Source organism: Mesitornis unicolor, unplaced genomic scaffold, assembly GCF_000695765.1.
Source record: "Mesitornis unicolor isolate BGI_N332 unplaced genomic scaffold, ASM69576v1 scaffold25825, whole genome shotgun sequence".
In the NCBI taxonomy this organism is placed as follows: domain Eukaryota; kingdom Metazoa; phylum Chordata; class Aves; order Mesitornithiformes; family Mesitornithidae; genus Mesitornis; species Mesitornis unicolor.
Window position 1 is genome coordinate 12,942 of NW_010187899.1, and position 27,372 is coordinate 40,313.

Genomic DNA, 27,372 nt, shown 5'->3' on the forward strand with positions numbered 1-27,372 from the left:
ATGATGTATGACTTAATGGAGTGGCGGTCACAGCTTCTGTCCGGGACTTTGCCAAAAGATGAGCTCAAAGAACTCAAACAGAAAGTCACTTCCAAAATTGACTATGGTAACAAGTAAGTGGGCTATGTTTTTTCTGGAAAGCATGATTTATTGTAAAGCACACGGCTAGAACAGAGATGAGGATGAAGTGTTCCTGTTTGCAGTTTTGTAACTAATGTGGGACGTAGAAATAGTGAATCTTCCTTTTCAAGCTTTTCTGTTATTCCTATGATAATAGTAGATATCACATTGAGGCTTCTCATAGCAATTTGCTTTTTCAAAATATTAATTTATTTAATTTTAGATATATGAGCTTGTCAATTGCAGAGATTTGAGGTCAGATAACTGGCCTTTATATACATATAACACCAGTGCACTCGGGACCCAAAAGCTGTCCATCCTCCATAAACACAACCTAACTCTAGCAATGTTAGGCTAGCGCTTGAGAAGTGGTGCTGAGACCTTAGTGTGGTGGATGACTAACAAAAGTCTGGAAAGTCTGAAGTGTACAGAGCCTTTGTTAAAAGCACCATACCAGCACCTTACACACACCCTAATTTACTAGGGAATTTTAGGCAGAACTCTGCTTCTTGTAGTGGAATTGAAGCTACCAAGCATAGAACAGTTACTTGACGAAACTCCTTTTCTGCTTCCTGCTAATGAAAAGTCACTGCAACACAACACACATTTTTGCAAAAGTGGGGTTATGTGGAGTCGAATGGTGTTTCACCAGCTGATAAACGGGCAGAGAGAGCTTGGTAAACAGATCTTCATAATATTGGTTTTATAGGTATTGGAATCTGCTTATAAACTATATTTAGCTATTTCAAGTGACTGTGGTTATTGTGGCCTGAAGGCCTATATGCAGCTGAAAGTCCTCAGCCACCTGTGGTAAGACATAAAAGAAATGACCACGAGATGTTGTGAAACTCTTAACTTGTTCACTGTGATTTGGATATGCAAGTTTCTGACAAATTGTATTCCTGCAGAACATACTATGGGAATACATATATCATGCTACACTACATGGGGCTGAATAGTCACTTCAAGACAGATTTTACTTTGAAATGCTCCTATCAAAGAAGCCTAAAATAACACTAGCATTTCTTCACTTTCCAACTTTTGTTTTCACATTCTTTTTTCCAAATTATGAAACAGTAAAATGCTTTCTTTAGAGGAGCAGAATGGAGGGGATGTTTCAAGTGGCTTGGGATTGTATAGAGGAAAAGTAGAAGTTGAATTGTATTTGTAAGTGCCTGAAAGTGCGGGATTCATTTGTGATGTGTGAAGGAAACTTGCCAAACTGCAGAGAAGGAATAAAGGGGGATGATAAGGGGGATCACAAGCCTTATGAGGAGCGGCTGAGGGAACTGGGGTTGTTTAGCCTGGAGAAGAGAAGGCTGAGGGGAGACCTCATCACCACCTACAACTGCCTCAAGGGAGGTTGTAGAGAGGCGGGTGCTGGTCTCTTCTCCCAGGTGATAGGGATAGAACAAGGGGAAATGGCACCAAGCTGTGCCAAGGGAGGTTCAGGTTAGAGATAAGGAGGAAGTTCTTTACTGAGAGGGTCGTCAGAAGCTGGAACAGGCTGCCCAGGGAAGTGATGGAGTCACCATCCCTGGATGTGTTTAAAAAGCGGGTAGATGAGGTACTTAGGGATATGGTTTAGTGGGTAGACAGGAGCGGTTGGACGTGATGATCTCAGAGGTCTTTTCCAACCAAGTGATTCTGTGATTCTGTGTGTAATAATGGGGGACTGAGTGGGTCACTGTGGGAGAGGAGATTGACAACCAAATCAGAAGAGGTTGTGGATAATCATGTAAGGTGATGAAGACAGCTTGCAGTCTGCAGTTTCTTCAAACAACGTTAGCAGTGCCATAAGGGGAGCCAGTATGTTTTAGAAATTGTGCAAGGTACAGTCTGGCTCAAAGCAGACCAATTCTAGAGGTGAGAATGGAAGAGTAAGATCCTGGATAGCGGTATCTCTTGTCTGAAGTGACACCAAGACACTGTGGACAAGAATATGTAAAAGGTATGGAGGTAAGACTTGAGTTTTGAACATTGAAAAAAAAAAAGCATGATTTGTATGAGGGCAAAGGAGAACAGAGCATAGTAGTTAAGTAATGGGACTGGGGGGTAAGAGCAAGATAAAAGCAGAAAGTAACAGGAAAAACCTATGCATTTTGATTACAAAGGTTATATATTAAAAAGCAGAAGAGACGAAGACTGCTTGTAGTCACTGAACTTGGTAAATCTATTTAATGTGATGTGCATTTAAATGATTTGGTGACATTCCTATAATGGATAAATCCTCTACAAATGCTTGAAAAGAAGATTGTGGGGTATAGTTAATATTTTCTTCAATGAAATACTGTTGCATGTATTTAAACTTACTTTATTGCTTTAAACCTTAAGCAAGTCCTTGTGCATTACATTACTAAGCTTTATTTTTATAGAAGGAAATAACCCTGCCATTATAACCTTCCTATTTTCACAGGATACTTGAGCTGGATCTAATAGTTAGAGATGAAGATGGGAATATCTTGGATCCAGACAAAACCAGTGTCATCAGCCTATTTCATGCACATGAAGAAGCAACTAATAAAATCACTGAGCGAATTAAAGAGGAAATGGTAGGAATGACGGGTCAAGCTTAATGCTTCCTTTGCTAAAATCAAAATGAAAAAGCAGTACAAGGGTTGAAGGATGTAAACTTCTACATTAAATTTAGTGGAAACTTTTGCCTGTGACAATTAAGAGTAGGTTCACGTTCATACGTTTGTAAATGTGGCTAAGCCTCAAATTGAGTTGCATTTGTGCACTGAATTCAGGCTGTGAGCTAGGCTGAAATCCCGTGTCTAAAGCTGGTTCTAAATCCATTCTTGGACTCCTACATGGAAGCATGTTTCCTTGTTCCATCTGTGGGCTACTCAATAAGTTGGCTTGTGCAGTGAATAGTTACGCTTGGAGTTCAAGGAGAACTTGGAGGCTGCAAGCTATGACTAACCAAAGCTCTTTTTCAGAAGATCTTGTGACAACTCTAGCTGTTTGATATATGTTGCTGCTTGTTAATCTGATGAATTGAAGAGTTTAAACTCACTAAAGAGGAACTCAGATGAACTCAGCATAATCTGGTAGACAGCAAAAGTTAACATATCTAAGCAAAGCTGATGAGTGCATAAATTTTGTCTTTTAAAATGCAAAGCAGGTTACTACACTTCCTTGACCTTTTTCTAGATTAAATCTGTTCAGAGACTTGTAAGGTACTTGGGATCTTTTCTTCATTCATGAGAAAATAAACAGTGATAAAGCAAGTTAAACACTTGACAAAAAGGTTGGGCTGTCATGAAGCTTCAATAACGCCCATGAGAAATCACTGGAAAACCCCTCATGAGTTTTTCTCATCAGTGTCAATAATAAATCTTGCTTCCCAGACATCAAAATGTAATTAACTGTCAATATACAGAAAATTAAACTTTGTAGTCTGCAATAGACTGTGTTGACTTGTTTTATAAATAGAGCCAAACAATAGATAAAAAAGAGCTTTGGGCCATCAAATGTTAAGTAGCTATTTCTAGCTGGTTAAAATGGGATGTAGGTAGAAATTAGGAGCCTATTGTTGAGTCCATGAACTTGTTTAGCTGTGTCATGATCTCAGCATACCTTGTCTCCTCTTCAAAGAGCTTTGTATTTTGCTTTTCTAGTGTTCCTAGCATACTGAAACCCTGTTACGATGTGGTAGTAGGCCTTCTGCTATATCCTACTGTGTAGGCTTGCCTCTGTAGTGACAGCTTGATGCTTTTTCTTCTCTTTAAAAATGGTCATAATGTTTCACCTTCTATATAACTTCACAGTGGCTGAAGAACTGGCCTATATGGAAGTCATAGAATCATAGAAGATCTCAAATTGGAAGGGACCCATAAGGATTAGAGTCCAATGCCCTGCTCCCTACTCCTAAAGGGATTTAAGTTCTTACAGTGTAGCAAAAACACTGCCAATTCTTTTAGGCACAGTCTTTTACCAAAATTTTAGTAAAGGGCTTCAGCATAGTTCCATTGAAAGCAGCCTGATTTTCCTGGGAGGTAAGGTTTTGAATACATTCATATACAGGAGGGAACCTTAACATGGCTTTTTTCACATGAATGAAAGTAAATGTAAGATTTTAAAGAAAGGAAAGTTTCTGAAGGTGAAGGGAGAAGGGAAGCAAAACAGTTTATTTATTGTATTTCTTGGAAATACTCATAAAACAAAGTAATCCCTCTTCCATTTCCAAAAGAAGACCTCTACCTGGAAAGGATAATGTGCTTAGAATCTCATTGAAAGGAAGTTTTTACTCATGCTGAGGAAGTCTCCTAAGTGCTGCAAAAGATTGATTTAAGACATCTGCCATCAGCTTTTCCATTATTCGCACACGGAGGTAGCTCCCTAGTCTGGATGCAGTGTTTTGAAGAACCCAGTCTGAGCTTTCTATCTCCTGGCATACAGTGAAGACTCTCGGGAGGAAGGTGCAATCTTCCATAATGATGTCACTTCTGCACCTTCTCACCTGCTAACTTCCTAGCTCCATAGCAGAAAAGGCTGCTGATACACTGGTGAAGCAGTGTGGAGGTCAGAAGCTTACTTGCTAGTAATGCCTGTGTTACTAGGCTTACTTTCAGAGGAGTGTACAGGGCTAACGCTTATTTGCTAGAAGCAAGTATTTTTATCCAAATTTTATGTGATTTTTCAAAATTTAACTGTTACAGATGGTAAAAATTGAAACTGCTTGTAGTATCCCACCATTTTAATTCACGGATCTAGCTAATTATTTTCTTCCTTCTGAGTAGTCAAAGGATCAACCAGATTATGCATCGTACTCCCGCATGTCGTCTTCCCCCACCCACAGCCTTTATGTCTTCGTGCGGAATTTTGTTTGCCGAATTGGAGAGGATGCAGAACTCTTTATGGCACTGTACGATCCACAAAAATTAACAGTTATAAGGTAAGCTTTTTTTTTTTTTAATGCAAAAGCTTAACAAAAGGAGATAGCTAGCACGAAGTAAAATAGTTGCTAAGTGCAGCATGCTAGTAATGCAGAGAATATATAAATAGAAGGAAGAAAACCAAAAGGAAAGGGAAGGCTGCACAGATCTAGCTGTTGGCAGCTACTAAATAATTCTAGGGTAAGGGATCCCAAATAGTTTGATAGGCAATTCCTGGATTGCACATTTCAGAGTTTTGGAGAAGCCTGAGACTACTTCAAAGTTAAGAGATTATTCTTCATGGGGAATGTTGTGATGTCTGGAGTGAAGTGCTGAAATGGGGGGAAGGGGACAAAAATGGAATGATTTATAAATTCGAAGATTGATTAAGACTCTATTCAGTATTCCCATCAAACAGATTACAATGGTAATGTTTCCTCAAAAAAAGAGGGCCATTCTGTCTTATGTTCAAGCTACTTTTCAAAAATAACTGATAGCATTTTGAATAGTATTATTCTTGTCTTTTTAGACTGGTATTAGATTTATTCAGTCACCACATACTGCTGGCTGTTATCAACCTTTGTTATGTACTGTGGTTTTTAATGTACTGTGAAAGGGAAAAATTGTTAAATCACATGACAATCAGACATTTATCTTCAAAACAGTGAGAACTACTTGGTGAGATGGGGGAGTAGAGGCTTTCCAAAGGAAATTGATATGCTCAACAATCTTAAAGTAGTGTTCACAGTAAGTGTTTTTCAGTTTACCTTACTTTGTATTTGCAAAATGGATTTATTCTGTGGTCACTATTGGAACTCCTGAAGATTGAGCAAGATTAAGAAGGAAGCAGAAGTAATCTTAGAAGCAGAGCAAGATGATCGGTCATTCAGTACTTTAAGGCAATGATACTGCTTCAATTTCCTTTCTTTGAAGCAATTTGCTGCCTCGTCAATTTGCTGATTACTTGATATTTTCTTAAATCTGCTGTACCTTTTGATTGCTATTATTTTCTCTACTTATATTACCTTATATTTTCTTCAAACTTTAGACTGTCAGGTTTTTCATCTTTTCTGTGGGCTGGGTTGTTGGGGTGTTGTTTTGGTGGGGTGGTGGCGTTTTTTGTTGTGTGTTTTTTGGGTTTTTTTCTTTTTTTTTCTCAATTGAGGCCCAGTTTATTACAGGAGGTCCTGTTTAAATGTCACAACTTGATTCTTCCCCAAGTAATATATTAATTCTTTTTTTAATTTGTATCTTAGGATCTTGGAAATAAAGAGCTTAGCAGAGACAAAATTTATTTGGTTTGTCAAATAGTCAGAGTTGGAAGGATGGATCTCAAAGACAGTAACTCCAAGAAATACACACAAGGACTAAGGCGGCCTTTTGGAGTGGCAGGTAACTGATGTCTCCTGTGCAATAGCTGAAGTGGGACCTGTGATGCTTGCCAAGCTTGGACCATAGAATCTCTACCAAGACACATCAGAATGCAAAGTAGCTATATCAGCTCTCTTCCACATTTAATTTTTCAAGTCCATAAAGATTGTGCCTACATTAGCATTTTAGTTCAGGTCAGAAATGTGCTTTTGAATTTAATTTCCTAACAGTTCATACTTAGTGCTATGCAGTGCAAAACAGTACCAGATTATAACAACAGAATTCCTTGCAGATGAAATAAAACCAGTTATTATGTCCCCAGAGCACCACCAATGCACTCATACCTGTATTTGCAAAATTACACCAAACCTGCCCTAAAATAATGCTCCCTTTACACAACATCATGTATGTACTGTGGACTTTGCACTAAATGTTCTGCCCCGAGTATCTACCCCTATTGGGTAGATTTATACTGCTTGCTAGTGAAAAATATGTATTTACTTTAAGGCACAAGAACATGAATGCACATTATTTGTAGATAAAAGGAATTATTTTGCATTTGTATGTTTTGATGATTTTTCTTTTATTCTTCTAGTTATGGATATTACAGATATCATCAAAGGAAAAGCTGAAAGTGATGAAGAAAAGCAGCATTTCATTCCCTTTCACCCGTAAGATAGGAATAAATTTTTTTATAAGCACAAAAATATTTCTATATCTTTGTAGCAATCTGTGAAATGTTTCAAGAAAAAATATTTTTTCCTTTTAATAATTCTATATTGTAACTGTACTGGTCATTTAAGTGCCACTTTAAAAGGCATGTAAAGGGAGGTTAACATTAAATTAATGTATATTTGTATGAATGTGCTCCTTCAGACAGCTGGAACCATGTCCTGTTTTACAAAACCCAAGTTAAATAGTTATATGTGCTCGACAGTAGACTTACAGGTATCAATAACTTGTAATTTACATGCTTGATTCTGTTTTGAATTTGAGAAAAAACTGAACAAAAATTGGCTTTCAGTTAAAAAGCAGTCAAATTGTCATATATGAACTATCTGCAAAAGAAATGCCAGACCAGCTGCCTAAAAATGTGATACTCACAGATCAAATGTAGCTGCAAAACATTCAAAGTTCATTTGTCAGGCTGTTCATCAGGGAAAGTTGGCTAGGCTGGCATATTGGAGAATAAATTCACATTGTATGTTCCTACAAAACGATAAGCTTTCATATTGTCAGTCTGTCACAAAATGCTGTTCCTAGTCAGTGATTTAATCTTTTTCACTCCAGTGTTCATATAATATTGTGAATGGTAGAGTGGGAGATACTGAAATTACAGAATGTATCATAATAAGGTCAAGTACCTCAAAGAGGACTGAGGCTGTTTGTCATCTATGTTGTGAATGGTGTTTGATACATCTACCGCGTAATTCCTAGTAGACATTGATTTTCTCCTGCAGGGTGGTGGCAGAGAATGACTTTTTACATAGTCTCTTAAGCAAAGTCACTGCATCAAAAGGAGACAGTGGTGGACAAGGTAGAGTAGATTTTCTTTTTTTCTTTTTAAGTAAAGTAACAAGGTCTTTTTCTGAAATTCATTTTATATTGTTTACATTTTAGAGAAAGGCCTTTTATGTTAGAGCACCACCATGGAGGTGGGTTAGCTTTGAAGCTCAAAGTGAAAAATCATGTGTTTGTTGCAGAAGCTTGGAGGCTATTTGAATTTGTAGCTACAGTTTTCGATTATAGAGCTTTTACTTTCAGATAAAGGAAGTGGGTGTGACGAAAAGAGACTCTACTGCAGAGTTTAAATTAACAATTTATTTGAACAACATGTGCAGATCCAGTACGTCACTATTGCAGGTTTATGGATACAATGGAGAATGCGCTGTTGCAGTTTTAAAAAGTAAGACTACACTATTAGAACCACAAGAGATTCACAAAATGCACTGTTGCAACTACAACAGTCACAAAATGCACTATTACAGCCCACAGGCAATTCACGACAGGCCGCAGACCGCTCACAAAACTCGTTATTACTGCCCATAAGCAATTCACAACAGCTCCCAGGCTGCTCACAACATTCACTATTACAACTCCCAGGCGATTCATGGAACACACTGTCACAACCCACAAACAACTCAGAACACCACACGTGTGTCAGTCAATCACCTGTGTCTACAAACTTAAAACCTGCCAAGATGTCACTTACCCCTCCAGGTAAGGGCTCCCACGTAAGTTACCTTGGTCAGCATCCCGACCAAGGGGGAAGGTTCTCATCACACCATGGCTGGGGCATTAACTCCCAATTTCTAGCCTGAATTGTAGGTTTTTTATCCCCTGGTGTACAGGAGAGCAGGCAGGGGGATGTCTCAGTAGATTAGACCATCTGGGTGGTTGTTTCTTCGCAGAGCCTGTCCTTATCTTTGTTTATTCATGGATGTTGTTCCCTTTGCTCTATCTCTTGCATATCTTTGTATTGTTTGGTCCCTTGGGGTCAGACAGACATCCTTCAGCTTACTTTGTTTTACTTTCCGGCAATTTAAGTGAAAGTGAATTCTTATCGCTGCTTTGTGGGGAGAAGAGGCAATCATTTGAAGAGAGATGTTTGGGTTTTTTTCTCTTACCATCAATGGAATTTGATGATTGATTTTTTTTCTTTTTACTTTTAATAGGTCTCTGGGTAACTGTGAAAATGCTTGTTGGAGATGTGACTCAAACTAGGAAGGACTACCCACATCTTGTAGACAGAACCACAGTTGTTGCTAGAAAGCTAGGATTTCCTGAAATAATCATGCCAGGTAGGAGGTGCTTTTTTCTGGAATGGGGTGGATTATTTTTTTCATTCTCTAGATTAATGAGCATCAGCTGCAGCCTTGTGTACTTCTGTAATGGGTAACTTAGAGGCTTTTTGGAATTCATTCTTCATGGTAAGTTTTGTTCCAGTATTAGAGGATTATATAAAATAGGGAAATCCTTGAAAAGTGTTTTCTAGTACTTAAACAGAAAAAATAAAATCAAGACAGTGAGGGATAATCCCAGCTCCTTGCACATAGCTTTCTTGTCTTCTAAGTAGATTTATGGTGGGTGCTGACTTGAATTTTAAATTAACCTTATTTATATTGTAATTTATCACTGTCATTTAATAATAAACATGAGTTTACAATTTATTGATTTTTATTTTTTTTATATAGGGTAAGATATTTTCCAATTAAAGTCACTCTTTGTCTGCAGTCCTCCTTTTGTAAAAACACCCCCCAAACTCTTCAATTCAAAGTAATTTTTCACAGTAGAAAATGAAAATACGAAGCTCCCTCTAGAAAGAGCGCTATGTATTTGGGGAAAATTCAGTAATGGCATCATCCGTGACCTCACCAGCAGGTGTCAGTGCAGGACGAGCATTGCTTCAAGTCACCTTGAGGACTCCCATTTGGTTCGTTTCATATCGCGTTGTGGTATCATCTTAGCTAAGAACAACAGAGATGGCAATTTAAGTTCAGATGGAAAATAAGACATTTTCCTCTGTTTCAATGCAAAAAATGAAGTACTAATGTGAAAATCAGTTGATCCTATGCTCTCACATTTTTATTGATTTTTAACCTTTCCATGTCTTTTTTAGGAGACATAAGAAATGACATTTATATTACATTGCTCTATGGAGATTTTGATAAATACAATAAAACAACTCAGAGAAATGTGGAAGTGATAATGTGTGTCTGTGATGAAGAAGGAAAAGTGATGCCAGTAAGTTGTCTTTTTTCTGTATGATGGACACGGAAACATGAGTTACATCATAGAAGGAAGGCTTAAACTCCTTGCAGATTTGTATAAAAACTTGCAGTTCCTTCACTTGTGTCATCTTGTGACAGCTAAGTTTTATCGTGTTTAAAGTGATGTATTGAAGACCTATAAATGTCTAGCATAAAACTGGAATAAAAAAAGAGCACTGACCTATTTTAGCTGTGCCAAGGAACAAATGCTGTTTCTGACAATTACTGCATTTTTACTGTAGGGTTTTTCTTGTGGAAATTCCCAGAGGAATGAAATTTCTTCATTAAAATATTCAAAGTACCATTTCTGCTACATAACAAACCCTTGATTTGTGCCAGGAAGACTGTGCCATTGTTCACAGAATGAATTACATGGCAAATAATTAAGTTAGTCACAACAGAGGAGGGTGGACATTGTACATAAATATTTACTGTGTCTTTTCGCTTGTCTATTTTTTCCTTTTTTGAGGAATTTTTATCTATTCCTTAGGGCTTTTCAACACCAGTTCTGTGTTCAGGAGGAATTTTTGCCTTGCCTTCCCTGAGCTTTATACTGTTCACTAAATCAGTACTATGATCACAAGGGTGAAATCATAAGTGATGCTTCTTGAGATAAAAATAAATATGGAGTAACTCACTGTGGTTCATGACTTGCTGAAATGTGTTTATGAACTACAATTAAATGCTTGACCTAAGAGGTAACTTTAAAGCTTGAATGAAGAAAATCCTAAACTCACATGCCTAGTGTTCACACAACAAATTGTAACCCTGATGACAGAGCACTGCCCATACAAGCACCTAACCACATGGCTTGCATGTACAGCAGTTAGCACTGTTGTGAACTTCAGCAACCTGTTTTCTCTCTAGTCACAGAGGATATGCTTAAAATACATATACCAAAGTATTCCTTAAAGAAATTAACCTACTGCAATGCATTAAATCTTGCTTTGTGATATTATTTATGTTCAGTTCTGCAGATGTGTCCTTTCTCTAACTACGAGGAGAAAGTGGATTTGTCACTTTGTCTATGATATGAAATATCTGTTCAAAACATGCCTGTTTTCTGTGGATAATGTGTCTTAGACATGTTTAAGCAACGATTTTGAGGAATTGATTGAAATGCTGTTGAATGCAAGTAGTAACCCCACTAACTGTTTTTCCCTTTTAGCCTCCAAAAATTAAATGAATACCAATAATATTTCAAACCCATGAATTTATATTAATTTCAATGTTACTAATTATCTATGAATCAAAACAGATTCATGTTCACTAAACAGGAAACTCGTTGGCTCTGTTAACATTGTCTGAAATTGAAAGAACTCCTGAAACACACAAAGTATGTTTAGAGAGGAGATGTTGTTTATTTCAGAGTTGTGCAAGGCTGGGTCGCACACCACCTGTAAAAACTACACCTTATTTATCCTAATACATGATTGGCGAAACTCCACCTAAAACTATATTCATTGGTACAAAATTACTTAATCTACTTTCTGTTGGCCTATTAATTTCAAGCTTTTTCGTGCTAATGTCCATATATACAATGTTTCCTTTCATTCAAGGGGGTTTCTTGAGTTGGTGGTCCAGGAGTCAGTGGTTGCAATATCCCCCTGCTGCATGTACCTTAATCCCAGTTTTCACAGTTTTTGCTGACTTCATCCTCATTAGGCAACAGTCAGCATTTGGCACCTCTTTGGGCCGGATGATTGGCCTCTTATCAGTCTTGTAACATATACAAGCTTCTTTGTTTTATACTAAAAAATTCAGCTCTCTATGTAATATTAAGGCATCAAACTAGTTTCAGTTGAGAGCTAGCACTAGCTTTACTGTTGCAACTAAAAGGCCTTTTGTTCCAAGTGAATGTCACAGAACACATTTAAACAAGCTGGTGCATAAACCTTGAAAAATCTCCCTTCAGGCAGATGAGACATACCTTTCCCTAGTTAAATCTCTCTGATCAGACCTTACAAATCATCTTCAGGTATGAGCAGGATACCCTTCTGGTCATAAGACATCATCTTGTTTGAAGTCTAAGATGCACTGGATTTTAAAAAACTTTGCAGTATTTAGTGTAGGGTTAGTTTCAGCTGTGCCTTCAGTAGAGAATGTTGTATGTTTGCTTCTTCCATGCACCTCAGCTTCATGTCTGATGCCTGGTAAACTTTCAGTGATCTTGCTTCATCAGTTATCAGCGTTAGCATTTACTCTGCATGTGCAATCCTCAACTGCAATCAGCAAAGGAAGACATATGGAAGCCAAGGCTCTTCACAGATTCACTGAACAAACAGAATTCCCAGGTTACAACAAATACTGAATTTGATCAAAACTTTGATCTGTACTAGTTCTGATAGTAATTAGAGAATGGGAAATTCTAAATGTTCTAAAAATGCAGGGGATACTGTTGGTACCTCTACAATGTTTAGTTTGGAAGTCACCTCTGATACACTGTCGAACACTTCTGAATTCTGCTGGAACAGAGTATTTTCAAGTAAATGGAGAAGTACATGGAAATATGAAGCTGCATTGTTTTTTACTTTGTGTTTCTTCTACTAATTGAGATGATGCCTTGGTTACTTAAGTTCCTCAGTTTGAGAAATCAAGTTATGTATATTTATCACCTAGCTCTTAGAGCCCATGTGTAACCTCTGTAAAATGCAATTTATGGGTAGATCCAGTATAATTATAAAAAATGTTTTTCATTATGTTCAGAGGCTTGGAAAATGCAGTATCTTCATATACTATAATGATATATGTGATAATAGGATCATTAAGGTTGGTAAAGACCTCTGAGGTTATCGAGTATCTTCATATTAATACTTCCTCTCTGTTGGTGCTTTCATTATAATTTAATTTTGAATGATGCTTGTTAAGAACAGGTCTCCATGCTGTACAACATGTGCTGGTCCTGATCACTTAGCTTCCCTGGGGTGTCTCCAGTCTTCAAAGGCTCCAAGCTGCAGCCTCCTTGGGGCAGCCTGGCCTGTGAACCGGGGAAAGGTTTGCCCCAGCTGCCAGGCCTGAAGCCAAGGCACGGTGCCTAACAGGCAGCAGCTGTACCCTCCACGCTGCTCCCAGCCGCCGCGGCAGTTTTAGTGAGAATGCAGAGGCGCGGACCGGGGCACTTACGCGGCTCCGGCTGCTGCTGTGGCACTCGAGGGCTGTGCGGCTTAAGGCGGGAAGCGAAGCGATGGCGCTGCGCTCGCCATGGCTTTGCCTCTCGGCGGAAGCGGCCTCGCGGGGGTGATGCGGCCTAGGGCTCGCGCCGGGCGGGAGCGGGTGAAGCGCTGAGGTAAAACACCCGCCCGCGGGCGGGGCGTGCTCTGTGGGAGGCTCTCGTTCGCTGCTTTGGTTCTTTGGTTTTGCTCAAGTCAGGAAAGTTTACAGAAATTAATAAGCTACTAAGCACTGTTTCTCCCCTTATTTTTGTAAGAATGCTGTTTGCTTGGGAGCGGGGGACAAACCCGTGAGTGAATACAGATCAGTTCTTTACTATCAGGTCAAACAGCCACGCTGGATGGAAACATTAAAGGTATGGTGTTAGATTCTTGCTTTTTTCTCTTCATTTCTTGGCATCTTACAGAAAAATGTTGCATCAGCTTTTCCTAAAAACCAGCTTGGTCCTGTTTACACCTAGAAGGATGGAGTCTTAGACATACATCAGTTATTAGAGAGAGATGATTACTGAAGCTTAAAATTTGACCTAGAAAATTATCCTAAGATTTTGTTTAGCAAAACAACTGAGGTCATGTTAGATAACCTTATGTCCTAACATCACTCATTAAAAATGAAATAATGTATTTGTTCTGTTGTGGTGAAACAATGGAGATGTAGAGCTTCAATTGCATGAGTTAAAAAAAGAACAAAATATTTCCCCTTAACCAAACCGAAAAAACCCAACGCAGCATCCTCCTACCCCTTCAATATTACAATTTTAGATAGAGAAAACGGTCTTGTATTTCTTTAGACACACCAGTGATTATCTAACCTAGCTGTAATGACTTTGACTGAAAAATGCCCAGAAGTCTCCAGAAGTAGTTCTTGTAAAGCATGGCTCAAGCTTGCTTGCAAGTGTGATTTATTTTTTTGTTTAAGATGGCTCTTGAAGGCAATATTGCTGTGTATGACAAGCCTACAATTATACAATATACTAAATGTAATAAATGTAAATATACTAAGGTGTGTTGCTGAGATTGGGCAGTACAGGGAGGGAATGGAAGTGTAATTTGAGACAGAAGCTTATTTCTTGTTTTGAAAATGTTGATCCGTTCTGTTTTTTGTTTAACATACTAGTTTGTTTTGTTGGGTTTTTTTTTAAAAAAAATGTTCTGTAATGTGGACTTTTATACAGAATCCTTAACTGTAGATCCTTTTGAAAAATCTAGTTAGTGCGAAGCAGTGTTACGAACTAAGAGTTGTAAAGGGAAGTTGCAAATGGATGTAAAGGAGTATAAATCTTTAAAGTTTATGAACTATAAATAATGATAATATAGAAATCTTGATAATATAGAAATCTGTGCTTTTTCTTAAGCAGTTGGCCTTTCTTGTTGCATATTTGTTTTAAGTAGGTGCTACTTTAAGAATAAAGTAATAAAAGTTCCTGGAATTTTACTCAGTACTTTGGAAATTAGTTTAATCCCCAAAGTATACTTAATTTATTTTACTATAATTTTCTTGCCTTTTTCACCTGTTTATTGAATTGGGTCATCAGTTTATATATACAAAATGTGGAAGTTTCATAGTGCAGAGGTGTTGCATAGTTCTATATGGTTAACAGGATAAGTAATAAGACTGCAGTATACTTATTTTCTAGTGCACAAGCACCTGTGTGCTTTAACTCAATGCATTCAGTACTTCATTTCTTTGATGGTGCTAGACTTTGAGCAAAGGGTAACAGATAACTGCTTGTCAGCTGCTGCTTCTGCTGCTGTGATCAGGCTCAATAGTTTTAAATGATGTGTGAGAGGCATAATGAAGCCAGTGGAAGTGGTGCTTATTTGTTCTAAAATAGGAGTTCATTACAGGTGAAACTACCTTCCTTCCCCCGCCCATAAGTCTATTCATTATTTTCTGATTCTACGAAAGGTCACAGTCCCTATCGAAGACATGCAAAGGATACATCTGCGCTTCATGTTCAGGCACAGGTCATCTCAAGAGTGTAAGTAGGAAATTTTTACTTTAGTAAATTTTAATTAATTCATGGGTAGTCAACTGAAAATATTTTGTTTTACAGCTAAAGATAAAGGAGAAAAGAATTTTGCTATGGCCTATGTGAGACTAATGAAGGAGGATGGAACAACCCTTCAAGATGGTATCCATGATTTGTTAGTCTTAAAGGTATTGGATCAATTTTTTTCCCTTTCTTTCCTCCACAAGACACTTTTTTCACACTGTTGTCTTTGACTGGATTGTTTATTTTCTTAAAATTAATTTAATTACTCTATCAAAGAGAAATACTAGTTTTTTCATCTGAACGAAAAAATACGGTGTAACTTGTTCCATGGTCAGTAAATGTGGCCATAAATTTTAATTTGAGAGAGACATTATGTAAGCACAAAGAGAACACAAAACTCTTCCCACTATTTTTAGTGAAGTTAGTGCTTCTGGCCTTCTATAGTATAGAGGAAGTCATGCTAAAGGTCAGTCCCTGGCTCTGTACCATTATTTTTGTGGAAGAGGGGAAAAGTGTTGTTTTGATTTATTTAGAGTCTTTGTCATATGAATAATCACAGAGTGTAATCTTAGGGAATTGGTTGTTTGAAACTGCTCTTTGTAGTTGCTCAAGTACAAGAGTGAAGGTGTCAGGAGTTAGATTCTGGATGTGAAGAACAGTTTTGGCTAGCCCTGACTGGATGTGGGACACAGGTAGCATTTCTGACTTTGTGAACTGAAACAGGGAACAGATGTTTCAAGGTTGTCTTTGTTGGTGTGGTGTGTGTTTGTTTGTTTGTTTGTTTTTCCCTTGAAGGATAGTGTCTAGCAGGAACTAAGAACCAGAAATCATGTCCAATACAGAAGAAATGTTATTTTAGGTATTTCATAGTGCTCTTTTCAGTAAACTAGTTTGCCATAAAGTTAAATGGCAAGTGGGATGCATACAGCTAAATTAAGTTGCTTACGTAGTACAACAAAGATTAATGGCAGTGTATAGTTATTTATGTTCTTTTCATTTATACCAACATTGAAAAAATATTTCAACCAGAAGGAAAATAATGATCACATTGTATGACTGTGTGGTTTATGTCGGTTATGAAATGCCATCTAATTAAATCTTGCGTCAACCGGGTAATTTTTCCTTAACCGACAGCAGAGATGAGAAATGCGAAACTGAGTTGACCTAGTTTATGCTTGGGAGAAACAGACAGGTTTTCAGACATATGTTTGCTTATTCTAGTATTAAAAACAGTAATTGTAAGCTTTAAGTGTTTTAAATGGTTGTACATCTGTTGTACTCTCAAAATAAGTCATTTGAAAATCACTAAGTTTAAACATTGTACTTCGTTTTCAATGCCTTCAGGCACTGAATCTTTTTGAGAGACTTTTGAATGCAGATTTCAAGTCTTTTTCCCATTGTCTGTCTAACTTGTCTTGAAAAGAGGAAGTCAGGATTCTCTTCTTCTTCTAGAAATTTTGAGAAGTAATTATTTGGCAAGCTTGATAAAGTCATAGATGCTGTCTGTTTTGCTGTGTAAGGATTTTGTCTTTTGTCTGTCTAGGTCTCTTTATAGTCAGTTTTTAACCTTACTTCTTTTTTGGTAGGAAGTAGAGACCTACAGTCATTGAATCAGATACAAACCCCAAATTTTAGGAAATCATTCTAGATTTTTGTTGCTCTTTGTTTATGCATGATTATAGACTAAGGGTCTGCAATTGAGTCAGATCTGTCCTGATGTTGCGGCTTCAAGTGACAGAGCTTATATACTCATTTGGAAAGTTTTCTTGAGTAGTTGTGTTTTAAAAAAAAATATTTAAACAGTGAGGAATATGATTTATGTTTTTTCACCTTTGTCTGAAAGTTGCTTTCCAGTCTGGGATATGAATCAAAAGTTGGAACACACACACACACACACACACACACACACACACACACACACACAAACAAAAAAAAGTGAGGATTGTAACATCTGACTTGATGAAATAGTGGAAGAAAAAGTACCTGTTGGCTCACTTTCTTTGTACTGTTAGTTTTACTGAAAAGCTTAAATTCACTATTGTCTGTCACTTAGTCATTGCAGCATGTTGTCTAATGTAATATATAATCTTGCCATGTCTGATCTGTTTTGAAATTTTATCTTGAAGTCCAGGTATTAAGTTATAACGGACATACCAAAATAATGCTGCTGTTCTTTCCTTATTCAGTCCTGTTTTCTGTCCTTAAATTATGTGCAGACATCATAACCGTGTTGTCTATATCCTGTGTACAGTCTTCAAGGTGACATTCAATATTCTATTGTTCCATAGCTACTGAAATTTTAATGAGAAATCTGCCACTGATACCACCTTTCATAACCTCTTACTACACCATATAACACATACTTTTATTTTTTAAGTATAGTATTTTCTTTGTATGTTCATTGCAGCCTTTCTTGCTGACTAGAATTGACTCTAGATTTGCCTGTATGATCCATGCTGGGATTGGGTTTTCTTTATCCTTTAGTCCATGCATTTAGGTCCACAGAAACAGTTTCCTTAATTTTGTACAAAAGAAACAGAGTTTCTTTAATCTTGTACAAAATAAATCTGATTTTACATATAGTGGTGTGAAAGATGTCACAAATAGTATGTTGTTTTTCAGGGGGACAGTAAAAAAATGGAGGATGCTAGTGCTTATTTGACGTTACCTTCTACACGTCAACACATGGAAAATAAAGGAGCAACCATAGTCAGGAACTCAAGTATCATAGGGGGACTTTCAATAAGCTCACGAGATGCGTTTTATATTTCAACTCTTGTTTGTTCCACAAAGTTAACTCAGAATGGTATGTATCTTCCTAACAAGTGGAAGTTTTAGAAAGATGTTTGCATAAATGATAAATTGCATTTTAAATTTTAATGTCCGTCCACTTGTTTTCTATTAGTGGGCTTACTAGGTCTCTTGAAGTGGCGTATGAAGCCAGAGCTGCTTCAGGAGAACCTGGAAAAACTGAAGATTGTGGATGGAGAGGAAGTTGTGAAGGTATATTTTCATATAGTTATTCTAATAATAGTTATCCTTCATGTATCTTCATGTCCTTCTTTCATGGCAGAAAAAATGCTACATATCTTCAAAAGGAAACTGGAGGGACAGTTACAGTAAGCATAGGAACTTGAAGAAGGTTATCAATGATACTGTTGTTTATGAGTGTCATTCAGTGTAGTGCCTTTGTTAGGGATAGTTTGCAAAAGACATAAACAAAGGTCTTCATTAGAAAGAACAAGGAAGCAAGCGCCTGGACAGGATTCTTCATAGTCGTAGCCATCTTTTTTTCTTTTTTTTTTTGGTCCCAAACATCTCTGGTATTGGCTACTGTTAGGCTGTGGAGATTTGCAAGGGTCTTTTTAGGACCCTTTTCTGCTTTCTAATAATTTATTTTGTTGGAAACTTTGTGCATGAATGGAGAATTCATTACCAAGAGTATTATTTGAAGTCATTGCTGCTTTGGTGAGGTGCTTAGGCATATGTCGGAGGTAAACTTGAATTTTGAGTATACACAGAAAATTTTATTTAAAAACTTGATAGAAGATGAAGGCAGCAGTGGTAAAATATTTTCCACAACCTCCATTCAGCAGTTTGCTTTTGTCTTTCTGAAACATCACGAGCAATTCCTACTGGTTTCTTTACAGTTCTTTGTATTAATTTACATGTTGATATAAAAAAAAGAAGGTGTACTATGTACTGTTAATTTAATGACTATAATATGAATAAAAACTTGTTAGTGAGCTTTGAATCAAACCACAGTACTATGAAGTTGTTTGGTTTTTTTAAAATAATCATATGAAAATATGAACTACTAATCTGTATCACTAAGGAACTAGGAATGCAGCTTTACATAGTTACATCATTTATATAATATTTTTAGCTTTTCTGTAAGCTTTGAGCTAAACATGTATTATTTATTGGTTATGTGCCTGAGGATGTAGGTTCTTAAAGTTTAAAAAAACCTAGAGTTTAAATCTTCGGAAGTGTTTTCCGAATTTAAGTGATGTTTAATGAAGCCCTTTTAAATTCTAACTTGAGAGAAAGCAGGTCTACTATCTGAAAGCTGACTTGTGAGATTTTAAAGTTGGCTAGGTTGCCAATGTGTCATTTTGTGTCATTGTATAGTTTCTCCAAGATACACTGGATGCCCTGTTTAACATCATGATGGAACATTCTTACAGTAATGAGTATGACATCCTTGTCTTTGATGCACTGGTAAGAATCAGTACCGAAGTATTTTATTTGTCAAAGTAAAGAACCCTAGAATTTTGATTGAGCTATCAAGTTGTTTATTTTAGTGAATTAGCCTTAAAATATCTGCAGAACAGATGGAGTATTACTGTTTGACTGAAAAGCAGATTTCTTTAAAAACTCTTAAATAGTGGATTATCAAAAATATTTCAGAAGACAAGCATTTAAATTTTAAATGTGATTTTATGAAAAATGCTAATTATGTCACTGTCTATTTAGATATATATCATAGGACTCATTGCGGACCGTAAGTTTCAACATTTTAATGCTGTTTTGGAAGCATATATCCAACAGCATTTTAGTGCAACGTTGGCATACAAGTAAGTTTGTTTTATTTTCTTTTTTTTTTCCCCCCCTAAAACTTCACCATTACATTAGAGAAAGTAAACCTTGTTTGTGACTTTTCTGATGTAATTAATGATGACTGTTTTGATGCTGCTGTTTGCTGATCTGGAAACAACCCTGCCTGTGAGAGACATGTATGATTATAAGTAGAATTAATTTACAGATAGTAATTGATTTGGGGTTAAATGATTCTTTAGTGTTTATTTTCTCTTGTCTGGATTTTGCTGTGACTGAGCACTTCACCTGTATCCTGTCAAATTTGTCGAAAGATACTTTGCTGTAAAGCCTCTGCCTTTGTATTCCTGCCCTTAACCTGAAATGCACTAAGCGAGGACTTGAGGATGTCCTTAAAGGATTTATATAGACTTCCATGTATTTATTTACAGCAAACAAACTTATAAGGGGGGAAAAGTTGGGAACTGTCAAATCTTCATATGCACTTTGCAGCCTGATGTTGCACCGGGAGGGTTTCACTGCAGTGAACTGCAATTTTGATGTTCGTTACGCGGCCTGCTGTGAACTAGAGACTCAGTAATTGTTATGTGGTCATACCAGTGGGCAAGTGGGCAGGCTTTGGATGTGGTGGCGTTTTGTGGTGGGGTTTTTTTGATTGTTTGTTTTAAATTTTTGGAGTTTGTAGGTAATGTTCAGATGAGAAGACATGGGTTCATAGATAAGAATAAAAACTGGAGACATGCTATGCATTAAATTTAATACTGGGTTCCTACTGTATTTTAAAAAAGAAATTGCACACGATGATAGTATAAAATTGCTTTAAAATATGAAGAAAGGTAACCTATTCAGTTAGTGCCGATCTTGGGGAAGTGCTATAACAGGATAGATGTATTTTTTGCATCTAGCCAAAGTCTTGTTCTGGCAGCTTAATGGAGTGACAGGTTGAAGCAGAACTTTAATTTGGGATATGAATAATAGATGGAAGACCTTAGCTGAAGGTTTGGAATAGTTGAGGATATCTTGTAGTGTCGTGTGCTGAATTTGCATCAGTTTAAACTCAGCAGGAAATGTCATGCAGATCATGCACTGGAACATGACTTTGCTAGAACTGAAAAGCAGTAGCATGCAACCAACCCTTTCTCACATTCTAGGAAAGTTGAAGTTAGTGTTACTGAGCTCAGAAAGCTCAAGCGCAGGCTACATGCTCTTCTTTAATCCTTCTTGACTCCATATGTAATCAGCACATGTAATTTAATGCTTTATATTGTGAAAGAAGAGAAGGTTGTGTGTGAAACCTCTTGGGACGGCATTATTTACTGAAAATAATACTGAAGATTTATCTGACTGGGGATTTCTGGTGCTTTAATTGAAGTGGCAAAGGCAAAATAACATTTATTGTTCCCCAAAACTTGAGTTTTATTGGCATCATGGGTTCCATGCACATCATGGAAGGTGCGCTTTGTTTCAAGAGTCACTTATGACATAGGCCACATAAAGCTATTTGTTTAACTCATAGTTAGGAAGGAGATACTGTGTTCCAGACATATTATGACTAAATTATGATATGGTATTTTGGCCAGATTTCTTTATTCATTTCATTTGTTTATTTAGTTCCTATTTAGTCATTTTTATCTAGCTGTTAGAGAGTCCTGAGAGGACTGAACAGTGACAGTTGAGGGATCTTGAGTGGACTGCCCCTGCAAACAGGTTGGATATATTTTGTTCCAACTCAATACAAAGCTGTGAATTCAGAGAAGCTATAAAAAGGAGTAAACAGAAACACACAATGGATGTAGTGCCCAGAAAGCTGAGAGGCTGAAAACAGGATATTTTAGTCCTGAAATGTGAGTTAGACGAGTGCAGTGGAGCTGAGGGTGTGACTGTTAGTTACACAGATAGAGACATATACACACACACATGTATATATATCACACAGAATCACAGACTGTTAGAAGTTGGAAGGGACCTTGAAAGATCATCCAGTCCAACCCCTGCCAGAGCAGGATCACCAGACCAGGTCACAGAGGAACGTGTCCAGGCAGGTTTTGAATGTCTGCAGAGAAGGAGACTCCACAGCCTCTCTGGACAGCCTGGGCCATGCTCTGTCACCCTCACAGTGAAAAAGATTTTTCCATACATATATATATATATATATATATCTGTGTATATATTCTGTGCAGTAGTGAACAGTTCTTGGAGCTATTAATTGCATGCAAGTATGTTCTAAATACCACAAGTGATCATTCACTATTGTTTCATCAGTCCAGTTGGTGAACTCCTAAGTTTCATCAACATGGAAGAGCTGGTTTGGTGTTTGTTGTTTTGTTGGTTTGGTTTTATTTCTTTAGGATAGGGGATAGTAGGTTTCCATTTTTTGTAATAGGAAAAAATACCCAGCCACCCTTATTTTAGTTCTTCTTATGGCTACATTAAGATCAAGATTACATAATTAATATTAGTTTAATTGTGTAAGATGGAAAAATAACTAGAAAATAAGGGACCTATTTTTAGATGAGATTTTGTACTTACTTAGCTGGTTGTACATTTAGCAAAAAAAGGCTTTGGATACAAAGCAAGGAAGAGTTTAAATAAAATACATGCTTTAAGCACGTATTGCTGTGTACCAGAATATTGTACTATTTACATGCAATTAATTTAAAGCATGTAGTGGTTAATCATTGCTTAATGTAGGTAGGCAGAAGTAATGTTTTGTGTTACCCTGTGCATGTATATAAACTTCACTTGGTGTGTTTATGCTGCTGTTTTGAGGTTTCAGATTGCCTTCTTGCTTGCACAGTTAAGAATTTGCACCTCACTTGTTTATACTGATGTATTTTTGCATTTATGTTGCACAAATTCTATGCGTTATGTTCTGTTGAGTGTGCTTGACTAAGCATAAACATTTATTTAGAGCAGCCAAACAAGTTAGGGAACTTAATTTAGAAAAAAAGATTAATTTAAAGATGTTTTTTAACTTCAGGAAATTAATGACTGTTCTGAAGACTTACTTGGATACATCCAGCCGAGGGGAGCAATGCGAACCCATCCTAAGAACTCTGAAAGCACTGGAATATGTTTTCAAGTTCATTGTTAGATCAAGGACATTATTTTCACAGTAAGTACCCAGGCTATTGCCATTTGACTCTCATTCCAATGTCAGAAATAGAAGTAGACCTGAGAAACAAAAAATTGGTTCCTGAACAGAACTGTATTTTTCATTTTTACAAATAAAACATAAAAACTGGCAACTGGCCTGAAACACAGATCTTGCTGAGATATTTTGTTGAAGAGGGAATCTTCAAAATTCTGCTTTCTGATTCACAGTGCAAGTTCCAGAGACATAATTTGTACTAGCAGCCGGTTTCAAAGGCTGATCATTTTTTGCATCAGGTGCTTTGTCTTAAGACCAGTGGATGGCCAAACACTGTGACAGATGACTTGAAGCTGGATGCTTGTCCTTGAGATCATGGTGTTCAGTAGCTTAGACTGTGCGTAGAACAGTGTAATTTTCAGTAATCATTGTCCAACTGAACTTAAGGAATTCATAGGGAAGGCTCAATGGACTAGCTATGTATAGCTCAGCCAAACTGATGAGGTGCAGTAATTACAAGCATTATTCAGGTTTAGGGAAAAATGACATGGGGAGAATGAAGGAGATGAAAGCTGGAAGAACTGCACTATAGTAACTTTGTCCCCCACTTCCTCCCCTAGCCTTTCCCACAGATCCCATCCCCATCCTCTGTTACCTATCTTTTTCTTTTACCTTCATCTTTTTCCATTTATGCTTAGCTGATTCCCCTTTAATACTTCTTCTGTTGGCCCTCTGCTACCTGACTGGAGATACAGTGGCAGAAGATAAGCAGTGGCAAACTCAGGACTATAGGTAGACTGAGCGACTGGCTGTTGTGTTTGTGACTGGCAGTCAACAGAACAGAAAGGTGTTCTGTTTCATCTGTCTTTTACTTGTTGGGAGCTCCGGTACAATTTTTCCCTGTTATTCCACTGCCCTTTAAAAAAAAGAAAAGTTCATGGAAGTTTATAGTTTTGTAATGTTAAGTATATTTGATGAATTACGAAATTTTGTTTGAAGTGGGAATAGATTCAGAAGTTACTTGCTTCTGGTAGATAGTCCCTTAGAAATACCCTTGTCTCTGGGAAATTATTATTTCTAGATGGATAAACAGATAAACAAGGTGAAAAGTTGTATTAGGAAGAAGATAGTGCTCATGAGCAGAGAATATAGTTAGTAATTCAAAAGCTTTTTTAATTTTTTTTAATAGCTGTTATGGCAAAAGAGGACATTTGAAGAAGGAAGCATTATGTAGAGGATTATAGAAAACTTTTTGTGTGGATGAAAGTCAGAACACAGGGTTTTGTTGCAAGGAGTATTTGCAAGCAGCAAAAAGTGTATATTTGACAAGGTTATTGCAATATGTTGCATATTCAGGTGATTAGCTGTACATATCTGCTTTCATGTTCTCACTATAAATGCCTTAACTGGATGTCTGAAACTCTAAATTCATGTGGACATTTATTATTATAGGCAGTAAGAGCTCTTGCAGATGATAGTCTCTGGCAAAAATAACCAAAACAGTGAACAGTATAATATGATACTGTGTATCTATCTATAGCGGTTGTGATTTAACTTTTTGCATTCAATTTCCTATTGTCAGACTGGTCATGAAAAGGAAGAAAAAAATTTTAAAAATGGGTTAATGTATTTTCTTACCATGAGAAAATTTAGGATTTATGATTAAAGTCCCTTCAGAGGTTGAGATTAGCCTTCTTAGAGAGAAATATTTTGAATTAATAGAGTTGAGATGTATTTTTAGATCAGTCTCTCGTGAATTTGATGGGCTGTGTAAACTAAGGTGCCTCTTTGAAAGGTAAGAGACATTAGACAGTGAAAATTGCGTAGGAAAGAGATGAATGATGACTTCTAATGTTAGATATAAAATGGGAGACTTTTCTGATCTCCTTGTCAAGCAGATAAATTGAAGAGAACCAAGTTCTACTTTGATTTCCATTCATTCAATCCTGTTGAAGCTATAGAGATATAATAAAAGCAAAAATATTTTTACTCCAGTCAGTTTGCAGCTGTTTGTTCAGTGACTGAGTTTTGTAGAAAGGTCCTACACATTAGCCAAAGGTTTACATAATACAAACTCTGAAAACATGAAATGTTTGTCTTCCTCTTTTCATTGGCCTAAGGTTGTTTTTTGTGTTGCAATTAATGAATTGTGATGAATGATGTTAATGATTGGACTTGATGATCTTAAGGGTCTTTTTCAACATAAATGATTGTGATTTTATGAAGTTGTTTCCAAAGCAAATAATTTAGTCATCTTTTAAAATTTATTTTCAGAACAAGTGATTTTAATTGAAATTTAACACAGAAAATTGTGTCAAAATGAAGCTAAATGATGAGTTAGGAAATAGAATTATCATTCTACCTGGTTTAAATTAGTCTTAGTGTAGATTTATAAAGCATGTGTAATACATGTTTGATGCTTCTGCCTCCCTCCTTGCCCCACAAGTTTAGTCAAGAAAGGTTCAAATTTTCTGTTGCTTTAAAAACAAATTTAAGAAACTTCATTTGCTTTTGCAGCAATGTGGTATAGTCCATAGAAGCTGCATCAGCCAAGTAACTTCAGTAAACGCTTAGACTGAGACAGTGCAAATTGTTACAACTTACATGTACTTCATTCGCCTTGAAAAATAATTGCAAATAGTCCTCACATGCTGCAATCTCCAGTATGTTAAAAAAAACAACAACCAACCAACCAAAAACCAAGCTCCTAAAATAGCACTTGATAACTAATAAGATTACTTTTCTATGGAAGTGTAGTTCTACTAAAGCTTTCTGGTATGATTTTTCTATGGAGCTGTCCCTTCTCAGTAGGGATGCACCTCCAGTAGTGTGCATCATGTATATTGTATACATGTATATATAATTTTTCCCTCTCCAGATAATGTATTGGATCATGCGGTTCCTTTCCAGTAACTGACTTAAATCTCATTGACAAGCTTTGACCTAAACGTTGCAGAGGCCATGGGCCTGGATAATGTGCCTCCTGGTGTTTTCTTATCCTTAAAGCTTCTTGGCAGCTACTGTATGAATAGCAGTCATGATTTTTCTTTGCTGTAGACAAAAGCACTTAGTTTGCCTTTAGTTCACTTAAAGACTTAAGTTTCAAGTTGAAAAAAAGCACATGACACTGGAGTACATGTCTAAAAGGAGGGATTTTTCTTTTCTGATAGAGAAGGGAATACATCAGAGGTGCAGCACTTAGTTCACAGTATCCTACACACATTTCAGACTTCTCTTGTTGCCTTGGCTTTTCTCTGAGTTCTTTTTTCTTTGACTTCTGAAAGCTGTTTCAGGTAACTAATTTAACATGTCATCAGTGTTTTTACAGTTTTCGTAAGCAGTAATTAGTATTAAAAGCTAGTATGAACAATACAGGAGAGAGAATCTGAAAGACTCAAACTTTTAGGAGTGAAGAAGTAATGGAGTAAGCTTCACTTAAATGCACCATTAAACTTACAAGCATCAAGTAGAGTTTTTTTTCAAAAAACAGGCTGGTTAATGGGGGCAGTAAAAGTAACTATTTGGAAACATGGCAGTAACAGCAGAAGAAAGAAACAGTGATAATATGTGAAAAATATCCTAGAGTAGCTTAGCTGTAGTGGAAAAAAAAATGATGTTTTTTTTATTTTTTGCATATAAGTCACTTTGAAAGTGATATTAGTTTTTTTTTAATAAGCTCACACCTAGGAAGTGTCATTCTTTAGAGGATTTTTTTTTTAATGAAAGCACTAACATTGTGTTCAAGATGAAGAATTTCTACACAATACAGTGAATGGCAGATAAAACCTGTTAGTGAAATACCTATGTACATAATACTGGATCAACTTATAAAATATATTTTAAGGTAACATTAAATCTGGTACACTTAGGGCTATGAAACTTTCTGATTCTGAACAGATAACCTGATGCATCTCTCAACAGATTATATGAAGGCAAGGAACAGACAGAATTTGAAGAATCTATGAGGAGACTCTTTGAATCCATCAACAATCTGATGAAAAGCCAACATAAAACTGTGATTTTGTTACAGGTTGGTGTGTGCTTGTGTGAGAAACGTCCTCACAAAATGCAGTTTTAGAGATGGATGAATTCTGTGAAACAGAGGTTTAATAGCAGCATGCTGGGTGCATTCAGGAAGTGGGGTGCCTGAAAGCACACCTGCTAAAAGGTTGAGGTTTATTTATAGTAACATTCATTATCATAGCCACACATTTTTTGTGAAGTTATTTACATATTCAGCAGTTTTCTGGGGAAATCTTTAGCAAGAGTTTCCGCCCATTGTCGCATGTGCACTGGAATCCTGGGGTGGTCGTTTAGGGTCTAGGGATGAAGGCTCATTGTCTTCATCACTGTGAACTTTGCACCTTTATTGTCTCTGTGTAACCAGTCGTGATTTAAGCCGGTTTCTTTTGCAGC

General features: G+C 36.8%; 1 protein-coding gene across 1 annotated transcript in view; it reads left to right on the top strand.

The window, feature by feature from the left end:
- LOC104541539 (dedicator of cytokinesis protein 2-like) overlaps window positions 1–26,986 on the top strand; it is a gene marked incomplete at its 3' end in the record, with an annotated part of 35,331 nt that extends 8,345 nt beyond the window's left edge. Inside the window, exons 6-23 of the mRNA XM_010185624.1 lie at window positions 1–113; window positions 2,537–2,672; window positions 4,866–5,020; window positions 5,666–5,747; window positions 6,257–6,392; window positions 6,967–7,042; window positions 7,832–7,908; window positions 9,047–9,172; window positions 9,991–10,115; window positions 13,569–13,667; window positions 15,221–15,293; window positions 15,369–15,472; window positions 17,931–18,114; window positions 18,214–18,311; window positions 19,440–19,529; window positions 19,785–19,885; window positions 22,846–22,980; window positions 26,878–26,986. The exon at window positions 1–113 is cut by the window's left edge and continues 24 nt beyond it. Of these exons, the coding sequence (XP_010183926.1) occupies window positions 1–113; window positions 2,537–2,672; window positions 4,866–5,020; window positions 5,666–5,747; window positions 6,257–6,392; window positions 6,967–7,042; window positions 7,832–7,908; window positions 9,047–9,172; window positions 9,991–10,115; window positions 13,569–13,667; window positions 15,221–15,293; window positions 15,369–15,472; window positions 17,931–18,114; window positions 18,214–18,311; window positions 19,440–19,529; window positions 19,785–19,885; window positions 22,846–22,980; window positions 26,878–26,986 (2,019 nt within the window). The remainder of the gene's footprint in view (window positions 114–2,536; window positions 2,673–4,865; window positions 5,021–5,665; window positions 5,748–6,256; window positions 6,393–6,966; window positions 7,043–7,831; window positions 7,909–9,046; window positions 9,173–9,990; window positions 10,116–13,568; window positions 13,668–15,220; window positions 15,294–15,368; window positions 15,473–17,930; window positions 18,115–18,213; window positions 18,312–19,439; window positions 19,530–19,784; window positions 19,886–22,845; window positions 22,981–26,877) is intronic.
- Window positions 26,987–27,372: the final 386 nt, after the last annotated feature.